At 51.4% G+C, this 19449-nt stretch overlaps 1 protein-coding gene across 3 annotated transcripts in view; it reads left to right on the top strand.

Moving 5' to 3' along the window:
- Positions 1-19449, top strand: part of Ppp2r2c (protein phosphatase 2 regulatory subunit Bgamma) — a 112702-nt gene that overhangs the window by 78768 nt on the left and 14485 nt on the right. For 2 of the 3 annotated variants that reach the window (XM_045134509.1, XM_045134511.1), the window contains exons 2-6: positions 610-707; positions 3063-3228; positions 4098-4210; positions 7139-7316; positions 16119-16286. In XM_045134509.1, coding sequence (XP_044990444.1) covers positions 610-707; positions 3063-3228; positions 4098-4210; positions 7139-7316; positions 16119-16286 — 723 coding nt within the window. The remainder of the gene's footprint in view (positions 1-609; positions 708-3062; positions 3229-4097; positions 4211-7138; positions 7317-16118; positions 16287-19449) is intronic. The other variant, XM_045134510.1, reaches the window with a different exon arrangement.

The following is a 19449-nucleotide window of genomic DNA, read 5'->3' as shown; positions in this document are numbered from 1 at the left end:
TTGTCTGTCTATAGCATGGGGCCTGGGAGAGGGTTCAAGACAGCAGAATGAGGCCACCTGCAGGTGTCTTTAGACGCCACCTTCTGTTTCCATTTTATATCCATAGTCTGCTGAGCTTTGCATCTACTCCTCTTGTCACAGTGGCTTCCCAAGGGCCTGCGTCTCCTGAAGGGCCATTTGTGACACGAACACGACTCCTTGTCTTAGTCTTTGCCCTCCACTGTCCCCATGGCCAAATGCCCCTCCCATGCCTAGCCCTGCAGAATGACGCCTCCCTCTACTGCTGTTAGCAGACCTTGGGCCCGGAGCCTGACCCTCACTATTCCTACTCCACTCCTGAGACTGAAGCTTGGGGTTGTGTCACATTTGGCCTGAGTCATCTGCTGAGCATAAGAGGCAAGCTGCCACTGCTTGATGGCGGAGTCGGGGGAGTGATGTAGACTTTAATGCAGGGTAGGACCCCCCATGCTCCTAATTCCAGGGCTTCCCGCCTGCACGATGGGCCTCAGGGGGTGGGGCCTGCAGAGCATGACATTGCCCCACTGTGACTGTCTGGTGCCTGGTGGTGCTCCATTCTAACCACAGGCTTGCTCCTGTCTCTTCCCACAGCCGACATCATTTCCACTGTTGAGTTCAACCACACTGGGGAGCTGCTGGCCACTGGTGACAAGGGCGGCCGGGTGGTCATCTTCCAAAGGGAACCGGAGGTATGTGCATGGTGGGTTGGGGACTAGACTCCAAGCAGGGCCTCTGACCCACCTTGCCCTATGCTGCCTACACACAGGACCCCAGGGCTGTAGGAAAAGTGACCCAGGTGCCCCTGCAAAGCCACCTTCCATTACTCAGCAGGTCTTTGCTGACTCCTCCCTGCAGTCCTGCTGCAGCCTCTGATCAACCTGGAAGCAGGAAGAGCCTCCAGTGGAGCCTTCCCCTGTCAGGGTGGCCTGGGGCTGGGATACCCAAAAGGTAGGCGGGAAGCATCCACCCCCATCCAGCTCCCTAAAGGCAGACTGGCCTTGGTGGTTTGGGTAAGGCCTTTGCCATCCTGGCCCCTGAGTATCTGTGCCCCATCATGTCCCCTTGGTTCTTCAGTATAATTCTGAGGAAGACAGAAGTGGTCTGGGACCACCCACCCAGACAGTCATTTCTGAAACTGTGAAGGAACCTCGTGATTAAAGGTTCCTACTTATTGAGCACACACTATGTGCAGCCACATCACTAGGTATGCCATATTCCATAGCTTTCCCTGCCCCTCACTGCTCATCTCAGAGGGTACAATAGCCACCTATTTATAGACAGGAAGGGACAGATCACCTAAGCAATGAGCAAGCAGAGCCACCACAGAAACCTGCTATGCTCCCTAGGAGTGGCCTGTTACATTCTGACCCAGTGAGAGCCTGTCTCCCTCAAATGTGCTGGGGATTAGAGAAGGAAAAGCAGCCTTGAAGGCAAGGGGCAGGAGAGGAAGGTAGAAGAGCTGCATGCCACTCTCATTCCTCCTGAAAATGGTCCCATGCTGCCACTCCTTGTTGGCTCGTGCAGCTTCCTAACACGAAGTGGTTAGCCACTGGTACCTCTCATCTGAAAGCCAAGGAGATGGAGGGCTTAAAATAGCTCACCAAGGGCACATGAGGGACAGCTGAGTATCAGAAATCCAATGCACAATGTACACAGATATCACAAGATGGAGCAGGGGCATCCCACCAGGAGACACTAGAGCAAGCATTCCTTTTGCCCAATGCACAGAAATTAAACAGGCAGGTGTGAGTTGTTGCAGTTATTCTTCTGGAGCTTTTCTTCCTTCTGGTCACCTGACCTTTGATACATCCAGTACTCATGGAATATGAAGGGACGCAGAGGCAAACACCTAGACAGGCACCTCAAAATAGACACTTCTTAAAAATGAACAGAAAGACCTCAGATTCCATGGTTGACTGTCTTCACGTATTTCCTGCTGTGATTTCAAGTTGTCATAGGAACTTGTCTGCAGGAAACACGGTCCCTGGTGCAGGGGCCAGACCCAGCTTTTCAGTATATTTTTCCAGGCAGGGGTCTTCACCAGGATGGTCTTTATGGTCAAGAACACTGCAGCCTACACCAGGGCAAGAACCAGGGAATGCCACTCAGGCCCAGGTTAGATGCTTCAGAACATTGTGGTGCCCAGTTGTAAGCCTCCTTTGGAATGTGCTTCCTCCTCAAGGCCAGCCTGAACCAGAAATGCAGGTTTCAGGAACATGTTAGGGCATAACACATGAAGCAGACCTCAGCAGAATGCATGGTGGCCACGTCATGGAGATGCGGAGAGAGTCCTGGCCCCACCCCAGGAGGAGAAGGAATAGGAGAGGATAGGTTTGGGAAGCCCTTGGCTCAGTGTCCCACACATAGTAGGTACTCAGTAAAACCAAGCTAGCTTATACTTAGTTCTTGTTTTCAAAATATTTTTATTTATTTGAGTGAGACAAAAACAGACTGACAAGAGAGTGAGTATGGGCACATCAGGGCCTCCAGCTACTGCAAGTGAACTCCAGATGCATTGAATCACTTTGTGCATCTGCTGTACATGGGTGCTGGCCTGTGACCACTGAATCATCTCCCAACCCTAGACTTGGTTCTCACTTAGTGAATGATGAGGAGGCAGATTACTGGCCACACAGCATTTTAAAGATAAGGCATATGCCTGCATCTTTTTTTTTTTTAATTTTTATTTATTTATTTGAGGGCGACAGACACAGAGAGAAAGACAGATAGGGGGAGAGAGAGAGAATGGGCGCGCCAGGGCTTCCAGCCTCTGCAAACGAACTCCAGACGCGTGCGCCCCCTTGTGCATCTGGCTAATGTGGGACCTGGGGAACCGAGCCTCAAACCGGGGTCCTTAGGCTTCACAGGCAAGCGCTTAACCACTAAGCCATCTCTCCAGCCCTCACACAGCATTTTAAATACAGTTTCCATTAACCCACTGGGGCTGAGGATGCCCTCCAAGGGACAGTGTGACCCTTTCCTTTCTCTGCTCCTCCCACCCCAGCCACTCCTGCTGCTTAGCCGTCTCCGGGGCTTTCTTGCAGAGTAAGAATGCACCTCACATCCAGGGCGAGTATGACGTGTACAGCACCTTCCAGAGTCATGAGCCCGAGTTTGACTACCTGAAGAGCCTGGAGATAGAGGAAAAGATCAACAAGATCAAATGGCTCCCTCAGCAGAATGCTGCCCACTCGCTGCTGTCCACCAACGGTGAGGCCTGGGTGGGCAGGGTTACAACAGAAGCCATCATGAGCCCCCTCTGGCACCTCACTTATGCTGGGAGGTTTTTCTCCTCTCTGGCTCTAGTGATGTTTGAGTGGCATGTGACCCATGGAGTCACCCCTGCTTTCCCTGGGTGCCCTGAAATCCTCTCCCCATTGTAAATAGCAAGGTACCAACATGTCCAGGGTTGAGATGAGACTAAATGTTCCAGAAGGCAAGAGCCAGGACCAGAAACCAGTCACCACTGGACACAAACAACTCTTTGTCCCCACAGCCAGGGCCTCAACTACCCAGACAATGGCGGTCCTTGGTGGTGGAAGGAGCTGGCTGATCTCTCTGGTCCTTATGTCAAAAGAGGCTGTGTGACCTGAGGAAGAGGTCGCCAGATGCCTGCCACCCTCAGGGAGCAGCTCCAGGCCTCTGCCTCATTGGTCTGGCACAGCCACTCATCTTCCCATAGTCACCCCTCTGCTCTGTTTTCCCCGTCTTGGCTCTCAGTGCTGCTGAGTTAGGAAGTGTGGGTAGCTGCCTCCCCCGACATCTTCAGACTGTAGGAACACACAGTGATGGTGTCTCCAGAACCAGAGTAGATCTTGATAATGACCTGTGAAAGCATTGGACACTTGGTCCAGTAACACCACCTTTAGTGTCAGAGATTGGGAAAGACAGTGAAGAAAGTTGCTCACACAGAGATATTCAAGGCATTTGTCCATGTGTGATATATAACGAGGGAGAAACTGCCTGTGGGAGAATGGATGGACGGATGATGACTCCTGGGAAGGTGTGTCATTGTCCCCTTGGCTCCAGTGAATGTTCTGTCCCTAATAGCTTTGTTTTTATCTGTTTTCTTCTTAAAGATAAAACGATCAAATTATGGAAGATTACCGAACGAGACAAGAGGCCCGAGGGATACAACCTGAAAGATGAGGAGGGGAAACTCAAAGACCTCTCCACAGTGACATCACTGCAGGTGAGTCTCCCCAGCAGAAGGTTCTGGCAGTTATGCTTTGTCTCCTGAGCCACTGGAATTTTAGGACCTGGAGGACTTGGGGCTTAGATAGCAAGTCAGAGAATGCCTGTCACACGAAGGGAAGACTAAGGCCCAGAACAAGGCACACCTCACCCATATCCGTTCAGCAGAGCCAGCAAAGAGTCAGCTAAGGTCTGCCTTAGGTTGTGGGACAGAGGACATCTGGGATGTTCAAGACCTGTAGCGCTCTCAAAACCCTCTGGCCAGATCACACCAGTAGTATGTGCGCCTTCCAGGCATACTCATACCATGGCTCACATAATCCTCACCCTATGAGGCACCACTGTTGAGTCATCCCATTTCTTTCTGTGTGTTTGTCAGGTGTGCATGCATATGTGTATGAATGTTTATTGTGTGGTTGCACATGTATGTGCAGGTGTGCATGCACATGCACGAAAATGTGCATGTGGGGGCCAGAAGTGTCTTCCCTATTTTAAACAAGTCTCTCACTGGAACTAGAGCTCATGAGTTTGGCTATGCTAGCTAGCCAGTGAACCCCAGGGATTCCCTGTCTCTGTCTCGCCAGTGCTAGAATTGCAGCCCTGTACACATGCCCAGAATTTTATGTGGGCGCTGGAGATCCTCATGCTTTCATGGCAAGTACTTTACCCACTGAGCCTTCCCGTCAGCCCCATCTGTGACCCCATTTCACAGAAGGGCAAAGTGGGAGCTAGAACCCAAACCAGAGAAGGCCACCTTTGAAGTCAGCACCCCATCTGAGTCCCAGACAAGGTGAGAATAAGGCCTCTGTGTTCCACTAGAGTTATGGGGTGGTTTATAGCATTAGCATCTTCTTTCTGTGGCAGGTCAGGAGCATCTTGTCCATCTCCGGCCTCCAAGACTAGGCCGGGCATCAAGGGTAGGTGCTATGTGGTGTTGGCTGCTGTTGCTGTGAGCATAGCCAACTCAGATGTGTTCACTAGCCCAGGTGATGGAGGCCCAAGCATGGCCTTGCCCTTCCCTAGACACCGGGAGGCTACAGAGAGCCCAGGTATGCTCAGCAACTGCATCAAGTCCAGCTCCAAGGAAGTGACCTGAAAGAGCTAGAGAGTGAGCCAAGCTAGTGGGGAGGGGTCTGGCTCCTACTTTCTGAGGAATTCCTGTCTCCATGTGTTCCTTCTCAGCTTGGGTACACTGAGTCCGTGGAGAAGTAGTGTCTGGGCCGAGGGTGCTGTTAGCACCTCTCCAGTCACCCACAGCTGGTCCATTACCACAGACATCTCCCTGCTCTGTGCCTCAGTTTCTTCACCAGAAAACAGACATAACTGGGTTTCCTGCAAAGGTGCACATGGCGCATGCTGCCTGGCCTCATGATCTATCCTGGGGAGATTTAGCAGACACACACACTGAGCATCATAAATATCATGTAGTCATCAGTGTTCCTGAGGAAAACTGTTTAAAGGCTGGCCTATAAATGAGTACCAGGCTACCAGAATCAATCCTAAGGAAGCAGGAAATCCAATTAGCTGTGATGCTGAGTAACGGAGTGGGAATGCTGATAAGGGTTTCATCTCTGGGAGGCAATCAGTGCTGTCTTTACTGACCTGGTATTGGAGGAAGAGTTGAGGCTCATGGGAATCATGTGGGTTTCCTGCCTAGCATATGTCACTGGGGTCCCCAGATACTGCACTGTAAACCAAGGCTGAAGAAGAAAACACATGAATGTCCCCCTCTGTCTATTTCACTCTCACCTCATTTGTTCCCATGTCACTAAGACCCTCCAAGCCACATGCAGTTTACTACCTGATCCCTAGTCATGTAAGAGGAGGGCACAACATACCAAGAAGCTGCTCCCTATTTGGTGAACTTCTGTTCACCCTTTAAAATCCATTCGCTTTCACCTCCATGCCCGTTCTACACAGACCAGAGGTGAGCCGATTCCCCTGTGGAATCTGCACAGTTGTGACCTCGTGTTTGCCATCTTCCTGCCCCTCACCTTAAGTAGATGGTGGCCTTTGGATGTGTGGGGAGAAGGCTTTCTCACGAAACACCCAATCCTTCAGGACACATTTCTCTTCCCCTCCTTTTCTTACTTAATGGCTTTGAGGTTTGTGTGGACGAGGGCCGTGAACAGTGGGGCACAGGATGACAGTCTCAGGCTGTTGGGAGGAAATGCTGTTACTGGGGGTGGAGAAATGCTAGCACTTTGGTGGTCAGGAATGCTCTTCCCTCTTCCAGAGTAACTTAATCTTCTGTTTTTCCTACTGCTAGGTCCCCAGGGTGGGTAGTGGTCATGCCTTGAGGGAAGGAAAGGCTAGTAGCTGATTGCAGTACCCAGACATTGACAGGTGCAGAGCCCTTGAGAAGTTCATGCATTTAACTCTCATGCATGCAGCCTTGGAGCACAAGCTGGCAGTGAGCAACAGGGAGCACCAGAGCTAGGAGGGCACGCATGCTATCTGCATACACACGTACTCTCGTGAAAATGCGTGCTTACACTGGTGTGCACTTCTAGTTCACCTTCCTCACACGTGTATGCTTACACTCTACATGTACTGCTGTCCTGATGCAGGAGGACACCCAACATGGGCTACAGGGCTACATCTGTACCAGTAGAGCATGGTACTTGTCGCACACACTGGCACTGAGGCTGGCAGCCCTAGAGCACAGAGAGATAGCCCATCATGCACTCACTAAGGGCATTTCTGTGTGGGGCCTGGATGGGTGCCACAGAGACAGAGAAACAAGAGATGTCATCCATGGTCCCCTGTGCCCCTGGGGAAGACAGAGCAGATCGCAAGCTCAGGGCAGACTAGGTTGTGATAAAGTCCTGCCAGGATGCCAAGAGAACCAGATCTGTTAAGACTGTGCTCCACCTCACCCCTCACCCTCCCCAGGCCTGTGTGGCTGACCGCTTCTCCTCTGCAGGTGCCTGTGCTGAAGCCCATGGACCTGATGGTGGAAGTGAGCCCGAGGAGGATCTTTGCCAATGGCCACACCTACCACATCAACTCCATCTCCGTCAACAGTGACTGTGAGACCTACATGTCGGCCGATGACCTGCGCATCAACCTCTGGCACCTGGCCATCACAGACCGGAGCTTCAGTATCCTTCTCCGAGGCCCAGGGCAGTGGCTCAGGGTGAGGGAGGAGGTGGGCCTCAGGAAGACCTGTGAGCAAACTGGCTTCGAGGCTTCAGCCTTGTCAGCTTCCCCGAGGAGCTTCATGGTCCATTATGCAAACAAGGGCCAGCCAGGCATCACATGCGCCAGTCTTTTTATGAACACTTTAAGGTCACGGATGTTGAGGGGGCAGTCTGATCCCTTGCCTTCTCCAGAGTGGGGTTTCATAGGGACATGAAGAAGTAAGATAGCCTACAGGTCACATGCCCTGAAGGGAGCTATGGCTGAGCTACCAGAATGTCTGCCTGGAGATTTTCAGGCAGGTTGCATCCCTGTGCGATGGTCATGCTCAGGGCTCAGAGTGGCAGCTGGGGTATCTGAAGCCCAGCAGTAATGAGGTCACTGTATCAGATGACAAGAGCACCCCAGCCTGGTAAAGAAAAGACTATTGATGTTAACCCGGGGAAGGTCAAAGATGAGGGCCAGGGCAGGCAGGCTGCTAAAAGACACTATTCTGGAAGACTATTATGACAATCATGGGGTAGATGGGTGGCTCAGTGAGCAAGTGCTTGCTGTGCAAAAATGACCAGCTGGGATCTCCATGCCCATTTGAAGTGACAGGTGTTATGGGGGCATGCCTGTAATGCCAGTGCTGGGGACGAAGGCAGATCCCTAGGGTATACTGGCTAGTCTATCTAACTGAATTGGTAAACTACAGGTTCAGCAAAACACCCTTTCTGAAAGCCAAAACATAGGTGGGGGGGAGTGACTGGAGAAGATGCTCATTATTGACCTCTGACCTCCATACACATGTAGACACATGTGCATGCACACCTACATAGCACGCACACACACATATGCATGAACACCATACAAGCACACACACAAAGTGACAGTCATGCTCAGCGAAGCTCTCTCTGAGCGCCACTCTGTAGTGCTGCACTGATTTTGACTCACTGAGGGTGGGCACTGTCTCCAGCTTCTTTCCACATTAGGAAACTGAGTCATGGAGTCCAGGGTCAAGTCAGCAAGTATTTACTGGGATTCAGTCCCTGTTCTGGCTTCCACCCACATTGCCTTTTGTGGGAGATGCTGCCCACGTGGATGATGGGAGCTGGGGAGCATCATGTGGCCAGACTGTCTCTAAGTGTCTTCTCATCACTGGGCACCCAGAGCCTGGACAAGACCCTTATGCCTACCTGGGCGTGCCCCTCAGGCTACAGTAAGAGTGGCTGGGAGGGAGGGGGACTAAAAGGGAGCAACCTGGAGTTAGCGGAAGCAGAGAAGGCTACAATGGCTTCTGAGGGCATGAGCCACTGGGCAGGGAGACCCTCACCAGGAGCAAGAGGGGGCTGTGGAACCTGAGAACAGGATGTGGCTCACACACCAGGGCTTTGGAGTCAGGAAATCTGTGCGAGCCTATCACTGTTGGAGTTTCCACATAAAATGTCCCCCAATGCAATGTTCAGTGGTGAGGCTTTTGTCTAGTGATGCTATCTGCATCTGTATTCATTGATGGATTCATCTCTTGGTGAGTTTTTAATGTTGATGGCATTTTTAGGAGGCACTGGAAAATGGAGATGAGGCCCAGTTGAAGGAAGTAGGTGGCAGGGTGTTCCCTAGAAGGATGTCTTGCCCCTTGCCCCTTTCCTGGCTACCATGCGGTGAGCAGTTCTCCTTATCCTGCCTTTCCACCCTGGTGTTTCTCCTTGCCATAAGAACCAGGCAACCATGAACCAAAACCTCTAAAAGAGTGAGCTATGACATAGTATTTGCATGTTGGCTCCCATATACTGCTGTCAACTTTAAATGATGCTCTGTTGATTGATTTGCTCAAGCATTTGACACATGGTTGAAAAGTGACTAACAACCATCCTAGAACTTTTGGCATGGATGAGTCCCTCAGCTCTTTGAGATTTGGCCTCCTCAGTAATTGTCCTTCAGAAGATATGAGAAGCTCGGCTAGAATGGGGTCCCTGCATCAGAGGACAAGTGCATAAAGGGCCCCCTGCCCCCATGCAGTGGAGCCCTGCAAGTGTGCCCAGCATGAATGATCTCTGGTATCATGAAGCTAACCCTAACCCTAACCACTGGAGTGGTCTACAAGGCTCCATGAGGAAGGAGAGTTCTGAGGGTGAAGGTCAGCTCTGGCCACACTAGAAGCTCTGTGGTCACATAAAAGCTCCCAGGAGGTTTCCTTCTCCCATCATACATTTGGTGGCATCATCAACAAAGGCCAGTGTCCATGAAGGGGTTCACACCGGGTCTTGACTTGTTGGCACACTTGCAATTTCAAAGGTCCACCTCACTATGCTGGCTCATGGTGAATGTGGGCTTTCTTGGTCCTCCCTAAGAGGTTCAGGCATGCTGGACTCAGCGTGACAGTGAACAATCCCTGCTGGTTTTAGTCTTGGATTTGGTAGCAATTAATTTCTTGTTGCTGGGACAAAATACCCAGCCAGAAGCCAGGAAGAAAATGATTTATTTTGGCTTACAATTTTGTGGAGACTCCACCTCCCAAAGGCATCACAAACCTTTCAAACCGTGTCACCAGCTGGAGATCAAACATTCAAACACATAAGTCTATGTGGTACATTTTACATTTAATCCACCAGTGTCCAAGTGGTGATGCGTGAGAGACAGCAGCTCTAGGTGTCCTCCCAGGATGAAGCCCAGGAAAAAAAGTCCCTCTCTGAGCTGCTACACTAGAACCACTAGGTGGCATCCTTGTAGCTGACTTGGCTCCTTCTGAACCACATCATCAGGTCGCTGGGATTCAGAGGTCAGCCTATGTCCCGGCCTACAGGCCTGCATTCACCCACCATTTCCGGGGCTGTTGACTTCTGGGGAAGGCAGAGTGAGAAGTAGTTCTCTAAGGATATTTGTAAGGGCAAAGAACTTATTCCCGTAAGGGTCCCAGGAGGGACTCTGAGCCCAGCAGTATTACCTTCCCTCTTGAACAACCAAGGCTGCTTCTTGCACAGTGTCCCCACCTCTGCTCTGTCCTGAGCACTCTTTCCCAGTGCTGCTGGCCTGGGTGGCCCTCCTCTCGTGTTCTGTAAAAGCAGGATTTTGAGATGCTAACACACGGGACTGGTGATTTGCCCAGAGGTTGCTGGATCTTCGTGGTAAAGTAACACTTTGCACAGGAGCTTTGGCTGATGGAGCTTGGCTCTATTTTTAGCACCTGGAGGATTTTAAACACAGTTCAGTTGATTCCGGCGAACAGCGGCCGGTGCTGCCAGGAGCTGCAGGAGGTGTGGGACTGCAGCCAGCACCCGCCTCCTGCTCACTCAACAAGCACCCTTGGCTGTCCTGCTGGCTGTTCTCCACTCAGTGGGCTGTGCCTGTGTGGGAGGGCACTGAGGGTGGAGTGGCCAGTAGGTACAGGGCCTGCCATCACATAGACACACCCCTCCCCAGCCTGTGACCCCTTCAGCCTGCTCACAGTGCCACTGTGCAGACAAGTGAACAGATACACTGGCTCAGTAGACTGTCTATGGCTTACGTGGAATTGATAGTACAAAGTAGATGTCAGAAATTGGCACTTGTGGGTCCTGGTTCCATTTCTGCTGCTGCCTTCACAGGCTCTGGGCATTAATTGCTTAAGTCATTCATCCTTCATTTGTTCAAAGCATTGACTGGGACTGTGCTCTGTGCATTTGATGAGGTGCTGGGGAAATGAGTGGTGTCTACCTGAACTTTCAAGTGTAGGTTGTCTACTGCACAAAAATAGGTGGTAAGAGGGTGCAGGACCAGAGAAGAATGTTGATTTTCAAATCTGCATAGAAAAGGAGTCTTTCATTGTTGCACAAGGGCTCCTTTAGCATGAGGAGGTCCCCCCTAAACTGCCCTTCTGGGATTCATAGTTGAACAGTAAGAAGGGTCGTGAATCAAATGAGCTCCTGAGCCCCACCTTTGGGAGCCCCCAGAGCCTGCAGTCTCTCCTCACAGCATGGGTCTCACCATAACTGTGGCCATGACTTCACCGAAACATATCTTTAGAAGAAGGAGTCCTGGATGTGGGTTCCAATCCTGGCTTCAAGTCATGGTGCCTCTGTGGCAGGAGAACCCTGTTTATGGGCCAGGGCTGCCATGGGGGCTGTGTTGCCCCTGTGAGGTCTCTGAATTAGTGCCTGATGCACAACCAAGACCTGGCATCATCATCATCACAGCTGCTAGCTTGTAGCCCCTCTCATGTCCCCTTGCAGGCTAGATCTAGCAAGACAGCCAGGGCTTAACACCCCAAGCCGTGGACCCAGGAAGCTGGCTCCGTGGGAAAACTGCTTGCCTTTTACAGTAACACTGGAGCTTGATCCCCAGCATCCACATAACATGCCAGGGGTGATAAGCTGGGCCAACAGCTCTAGCACTGCAGAGGCAGAGACAGGTGGAGCTTGGAAGCTGTCTGCCCGCTAGCTAAGCCTAACCAGTGAGCTCCACGCCAGTTACAGAGTCTGTCTCAAAACAAGAGGGATCATCTTGTCAGGCCTTTAATCCCAACACTTGGGAGGAAGAGGATCGCTATGAGTTCAAGGTCAGCCTGAGACTACATAGTGAATTGCAGGTCATCCTAGGCTAGAATGAGACAGTACCTCAGAAAAACAAAAACAAACAAACAAATAAAAAACCAGACAAACAAATAAAAAAGAAGTGGGTCATATACCAGAGCAGGGCTGGTGCAGCCATGTGCAGTCACACAGAGCAGCCTTCGTCCTGTGACCCAGAACTCTGGTGTCTTCCCAAGAAGAATAGGCCATTGTCGTCAGTGAGATGTTCTGCACAGGGGAAGGAAGGGCAGCTAACACTGGTTATGCCCCTGTTCCCAACCCAAGACCTCAGGATTAGACAATCTGGGAAGAGGGTGTTTAAGGAGCTCGTAGGTTAACATCAGGCCTTGGAGGTGGGCCTAGTCCGATCCGATTGGTGTCCTTATGAAGAGGCATTGAAGGCACAGGCACCAAGGATGTGCCAGCAGAGGGGCTGGATGCGGAACTCAGAGCAGCAAGCCCCCTTCAGGTCCTCGGACCAGACCTCAGAAGGCTGCTGCCCTGCCCACACCTTGGCCTTGAGATGCTAACACACGGGACTGGTGATTCTTCTTCACCCTGATAACTAGATGTCTGTCGCTCATAAGTGGCTGCTAGGGACCCCCTGTAGGATGACACACTGTGGTCGAATGCACACAGCTCACCCTTGTAGCCAGGCCATGTTGGGAGAAGATTGAGGGGAGAAAAGCAATTTTTAAAGACCATCTTTGTGTGAGGGAGACCTTGGGGCTCTCCACACCCAGCATCTCCACTCCACACCCACATGCCCACTCTGGCAAGGCCTCCTCTGCCTCAGTGCAGCCCTGCTTGGTTACCATGACCACGGCTGGGATGAACCTCCCTTTGCTAGCAGTAGTCTGAGGAGGAGCCTTCTCTCTCCCTGAATCTCCACCTTGCTGAGGGACAAGTCGTTCCACAGGCCCAGCCTTGGAAGTGCCGTGGTGCCAAGCCCAAGGTCACAGCTGAGCCTATCCTAGCGCATGGGAAGGAACACTGATTTGATGCTCAGAATACAGGATCCCAGCTCCCTCTGCCATGTGGATCTGGTGTGCCGCTGATCACCCCGGCCTCTCTCAGTGGATCGGGGTGTGGCGCTCTATTCCGCAGGGTCGGACTGTTGTTTGCTACATCGCGCAGCTTAGCTGGTCGCGGTGTCTCCTCACAACCCCGTGTGCCGGGCTGGTATTAGCACTTGCTCTCCATGCCCGCTGCACCCTGAGCGCCTGCTGGAATTAACCAATGACGCTTCTCTGCTTCACGGGCTGGAGGCGACAGACGCTCAGCAGAAATGCCCCTGCAGAGGCAGAGTGGCCAGCAGTCCCGTGCTACCTGCACGAGAATGCTGAGCTCAGCAGAGACAGCTCGGTGTGCCCAGACTGTGAAAGTCAGCCACAGGAAAAGCAGGCTGTCCTCCAAGTCACCAGCCCCAGGGCTTCAAGCAGTGCCCTTGGCCATGGAAGGTGAAGGCTGATCTATAAAAAAATCCCTATATCCCGATGACCTTGGAGGCTCAGTGGCTCACATTTCCTGTGTTCTTGGCAGACAGGACCACAGAGGTCAGTCGGGGGTGAGACACAATGTGGCTGTGCAGTGGTGTGACACCCTCACCTGCACATAGCCTGAGGAAGGGGCTCGTGAGGGGCGGGGCAAAAGGTGACGCCCATCTGCCCACCAAGGCTGCACCTGGCCATCCGTCCTCATCTCTCCTGATCACAGCTTTTGTCACTGTGTTACTCCATCTGTGCCTCGGTGTGTCAAAGTCCCACTGTCAGTGTCTCCCCAGTGTGTATCACTTGTGTTGAACTCAAAGCCCACCCGGGCAGGCCTGCGTGTGCTCACCTCAAGATCCTTAATGCACAATTAGACTGCAAATAAGATCACGTTCAGGTTCTGTGGGTCTGTTCCTTGTTCTGAATGGAATGGCTCCATGTCTGCCAAATTTGCTCGTAGGGACAGTCATTCTTCTCTGCCAGGAAGCCATGGAGACCTCTGGAAGAGCATTCAATAGGAAGAGTGGTAGTTAAGTGTCCAGCTATGTCAGGGAAGCGACTCCACTGCTGTTAGCCATGCATTCCCAGTGAGCCATGACAACTGGGTTCTGTGTAGCTGGTAAGGAAGTGGGGAAATGCCCCTGGGGGTTGGTCATTGAAAGGAAAGGCCCCAGTCATGACCCCCATTTTGCAGGTGGGGAATCTGAGGCAGGTGGGATAGCCATGAGTTTCCCATGTTGCATAGCACCCTCCAGTGATGTAAGACCTGACTTTCAGCCTAGGGCCCCCAACTTCTGACCTGGCGCTCCCTCCAGTAGGTGAACAAGAGCAGGCATCTCAAAGCCCACACACGGTCCCTGTGTTCACAGATCTGAGTTGTAAGTTGCCTCGCTGTGTGCTCAGCCCACAGCTTCCCCCTTGCCAGGCTTCTCTTCCAGGTCCCTATTTCAGAATGCATCGGAGTGAAGTTTGGTGGCGATAACCTCTCTTAATAGTTAATCCTTTTCCATACTAATGGCATCTACAAAGAGCCCTGTGACCATATACCTGACCACAGGACTCTGCTACCATGAAGGTGCTGGGCATGGCTTGGGGCCCTGGGCTGCTCAGGGACAGGACTTCCAACTGGCCGTAGATCCCCTACCTAGAGATGGCCCATCCCCTAGCCTTGACAGTGTTGGTGTTGTTGCTGTTATTTATTTATTTGAGAACATCAGGGAAAGTGGCAGAGAGAGAGAGAGGGAATGGGCATGCCAGGGTCTTCAGTCATTGCAAACAAAATCCAGACGCATATACCCCCTTGTGTATCTGACTAACGTGGGTCCTGGGGAATTAAACCTTGAACTGAGGTCCTTAGGCTGGCTTCACAGGCAAGTGCTTAACCGCTAAGCCATCTCTCCAGCCCCTTGACAGTGTTTTGTTTGATGTGGAAGCCAAGCCTGTGCTTCACATGGCTGACAGAACAGTCGCTGTCCCCAGAGTTCTTTGTTTGATAAGGCAAAACAGGATTCCCAAGGGGTGCATAGGCTGTAGGAGCTTCTGTGCTGGGCTGTGGGTGGAACAGGCCCTGGGGACTCAGTCATCTAGTGTGCCCTCTTGCTTTCCCACTCATCACCCTCTACCAGTTGATGTGTCTTCCACAGGCCTGGGAATTAACTGAGCCCCTTTTGCTTCTCAAAACTCTGACATTCCCATGAAGTGGGAGGAGCAGTAAGACTAGCCACAGGGACAGTAAAATGTCCCCTTAGATGCCAAGCACTGAGCAGAGCCACTGCTTAATGCATGAGATTCCTACATACCCTCATCCAGAGTCACTTCAGGAGGTTCAGCAGGAACTTCAACCCACTTGAGTGAGCAGAGCATTGCCTGTGAAAGAGGGGCCCCTGGGATGGGCTGACAGAGGTGTTATTAGCATCCCTGGAATCATGGCTATTTCCTTATGTACCCTTTAATATTAATCCATCAGTTAGTCTCTATATCTTTTCATACCAAGAACCCACAGCATCCTGGAAAAACAACTAGGTGTGACTCTTGGCTTGAATTTCCCTCTTTTTTTTTTCTTTTTTGTTGTTGTTTTAGTTTTATAAGGTAAGGTCTCACTGTAGCCCAGGCTGGCATCCTTCTAATTCAGCCTCCCAAATGCTGGGATTAAAGGCATGTGCCACCATGCCCTCTTTATTGTTGACTTTTTTTCAGTTTTTGGTTCACACTGAGCATCTGGGAAGCAGGTGATGCTGAGCCTGGAGAGTCTGATCTGCCCTCTGATGACAAGGTTGACTTCCCTTCTGTAAAGTTGAGGATTCTTGTATTTATCGGAGCTTTTCTGTGTCTCTTTCTTTTTATAGCATGTGTTTGGTATGCGGGTAGCCACGGGGAGCCCAAAGGTGAAAGAAAGTCAGGTGTCCTCCTCAGTCCTTCCGAGCCTTACTCTCTGAGACAATTCGTCTTGCTGAACCTCGAGCTTAATGATTGGGCTAGACTACAGGTCCATGGTTGATGCCAGGCTAGGCGGCTAGTGGCACACCAGTGAGAACTGGCAACTTTGTGGGCATGGGGAAGGTCGGCTGGCAAGCCAGTGATTCTCCACAGAGGATCTGCAACCTGAGAGATTCAGGGCAGGGTGTTTGCCTGGGTGTCTTGAGACCGTAGAAGCCACTCAGTTGGGTTTCCCTGGGAGAGGTGTGTGGGCCATGTGACAGGTGGAGAATGAGAGCATCCTCACCGTCCATCCTTGACCCTGCCACTGCAGACATTGTGGACATCAAGCCAGCCAACATGGAGGACCTCACAGAGGTGATCACAGCATCCGAGTTCCACCCCCACCATTGCAACCTCTTTGTCTACAGCAGCAGCAAGGGTTCCCTGAGACTCTGTGACATGCGGGCAGCTGCCCTATGTGACAAGCACTCCAAGCGTAAGTGTCCCCTCTAGGTCCCTGTGGAGAACAGGTGGATGGGCAGGTGCTGGATATGTTGGGGCCTGGTTGGTGGACACACCTCTGGCGGGATCACTGCCCAGCCAGGACTCAAGTGCTGGGACAGGGTCAGGAAGCATGGAAGCAAAGATGACCAACTTCAGTGCCATGGGAAGGCTTTCTTTGCCTCAGTGTTGGGTCACAGAAATGGCCATACCATGTCTATTGTCCAGGGCTGCTGCCCCCAGCCAGCAGCCCAAGCTCCTTGGAGGCAAGGCGTGTAGCACCCACCAGCAGGTATCCACGAGCACGGGAGCCCAAGGGAACAGATAACATAGCAATGATACCTGGGCCATGGTGGTACACATCTTTAGTCACGGCACTCTGGAGGCTGAGGTAGGAGAATCACCATGAGTTGAAGGCCAGCCCAGGCTACCGAGTGAGTTCCAGATCAGCCTGGGCTAGAGTGAGACCCAGCTTTTCAAAACACAAAAATAAAACAGTGACAACCACCTCAGCCCTCATTTCTGGACATCGAGCAGAACCCAGCCCCCACTGCTCTCTGCCTGTTTCAGGTAGTTGTCACAGAGCTCCTAGTGACCTACTCTACAAAAGAGGAAACTGAGGCTCCAGTGATGGGCCCAAACTGTAGGCATGTCCACAGGCCACTGCAGCGTCCCTCAAGCAACTGAAGGCAGGGCTGGCTGAAGTGAGGAGCTGTCCTTTCCGATGACAACCAGGCAAGGCCTAGGAAGGAGGTCAAGGAGGATGGGGCTTTGTACTTGGGCTTAAACTCCAGATCATTTGAAGGGGTCCAGCTCCTCCCCTGGCATCCAGGTGCTGCTATGCAGTGGAAGTGGGGACTGTACCTCCCACAGGGTCTGTGGTTCTGTCGTGGAAGCATTAGGCCCAAAGCATAAACAGAGACGTTCACGTCTTTCCACAATGTTAGAATTTATTGTATAAAAGTAAATACACAGGTTACATTTGTCTTGTTGGCAGTAGTCTCAATTGCCCTTGATAGCTGGCTGAGGCAAGCACTGGTTCTTAATTCAAATCTTGACTAATATCAAGTCTCAGATCACACAGTAAGTGTGTGTGTTTGTGTGTGTGTATGTGTGTGTGTGTGTGTGTGTGTGTATGAGCATGCATGCATGTGTTTAGTATGTGTCCTATTAGTGCATACACTGGGTGGCCAGATGACAAGTTGGTGGGGCTGTCATCTTGTCACCACCACAGTGTGTGTGTGTGTGTGTGTGTGTGTGTGTGTGTGTGTGTGATGTGATGTGATGTGATGTGATGTGATGTGTTCCCTATGGGGTCCAGGTAAGTTTGTTTTACTTCTTTAGTCTGTTGTGTTTGATAAGTTCTCAGGCCTGTTTTCCTGAAATGATTTTAATGTACCCATGTGCTATTATAGTCACACTTCATGCCAATAAATTTATAGGGTGGCACCCCTTCTACTTTGAGGAGTATCGTTTATCAGTCTGTGCTTCATGGGTGGCGCCGGACAGGTGGCATGTTTCCATACAGCTAGGCTTAGTCAAAGTGGAGGCAGATGTCGTTTGAGCCACAGATGACTTCCAGCTCCTCCCTCCATCCTAAGGCCAGTAATGGCAGCCGTTCTCTACACTCACTCCCTCTGTCACTCATAAAGACCCTTGTGGGGCTGGGAAGATGGCTCAGCAGGTAAAGTGCTTGCCTCACAAGCATGAAGACCTGAGTTTGAATCCCAAGAACCCAGATAAAAGTCAGGCATGGTAACTATTGGAGTCAGGTTCACTTTGCTGACAGAAAACACATGACCAAGAACAGCTTGTGGGAAAAGAAAGGTTTATTTTGGCTACAGACTCAAGGGGAAGCTCCATGACGACACAGGAAAAGGAAGACATGAGCAGAGGGTAGACATCACCTCCTGGCCAACAATAGGTGGACAATAACAACAGGAGAGTGGGCCAAACACTGGCATGGGGAAACTGGCTACAATACCCATAAGCCCACTCAACAGGAACATACTCCTGTAATGCCAGTGCTGGGCAGCTAGAGACGGGAGGAGTCCTACAGGCCACTGGCTCACTAGTCCACTTGAACCAGTGAGTTCTAGGTTCAGTGTGAGAACCTATCTCAGAAAATGAGATCAAGAGCCGCTGAGGAAAATAGCTAGTGTCGACTTCTGCTGTCCACATGCAGGCACCTATGCATGCCCATGCACCTGCATCCCCATCTGTACCCACATACAAATGAACATGTCATGCATATATATATGCAAGCACAATAACTTAGATATACATGCAGAATATAATTTGTAAAAGAAACCATGCTGTCACACTGGGCCCACCATGGTACTCCAGGGTGATGTCCTATCACAAGGGCAGCTAATGAGCAGCTTCCATTCCATCTTTGATCTTAATCTCCTTTGTGACGAAACATGACATCGACAGGTTCCATGCATTATGTCATGGACACAGCTAGAGTCATCATTCTGCCCTCCTAGGGCATTGCCCAAACACCTGTGCCCACAGCCTGCTGGCCTAGGCCACTGATGCCCCTGAGCTGCACCCCCATGCAGCTCTTTGTCAGAGTGTGAACAAAAATATAAGGAAGAGAGGAGAGCCTAGGCCCTGTCCCATCTGAACCCTTGAGAGGACACTGCATCTTGTGACACAGCCTGAGCCACGCCTGCATGTGTGTCCATAGAGCAGACGATGAACCAGAGACCATGAAGCCCAGGTAATGGAATCCTGTTCGGCCACTCCAGATGTTGGTTGAGGTGTTTTGTTTTTTTTTAAATATTTTTTGTTCATTATTTATTTATTTATTTGAGAGTGACAGACACAGAGAGAAAGACAGATAGAGGGAGAGAGAGAGAATGGGCACTCCAGGGCTTCCAGCCACTGCAAACGAACTCCCAGACGCATGCACCCCCTTGTGCATCTGGCTAACGTGGGACCTGGGGAACCGAGCCTCGAACTGGGGTCCGTAGGTTTCACAGGCGAGCGCTTAACCACTAAGCCGTCTCTCCAGCCCTTGGTTGAGGTTTTTAATGACTGTGCTCAAAGATTCAGAGGGAGAATGAAAGACAGCAATGACTACTGCTAAAGTGGGAGCAGAGAAAGCGCTGGCGAGGAGGCCATGCGCCCCGGGGGGAGGGCTGTGGAACAGT

The sequence above is a fragment of the Jaculus jaculus genome, chromosome 14, assembly GCF_020740685.1.
Source record: "Jaculus jaculus isolate mJacJac1 chromosome 14, mJacJac1.mat.Y.cur, whole genome shotgun sequence".
Classification (NCBI taxonomy): domain Eukaryota; kingdom Metazoa; phylum Chordata; class Mammalia; order Rodentia; family Dipodidae; genus Jaculus; species Jaculus jaculus.
The sequence above is the reverse complement of the archived record's forward strand: the minus strand, read 5'-3'. Positions and strand labels throughout refer to the sequence as shown.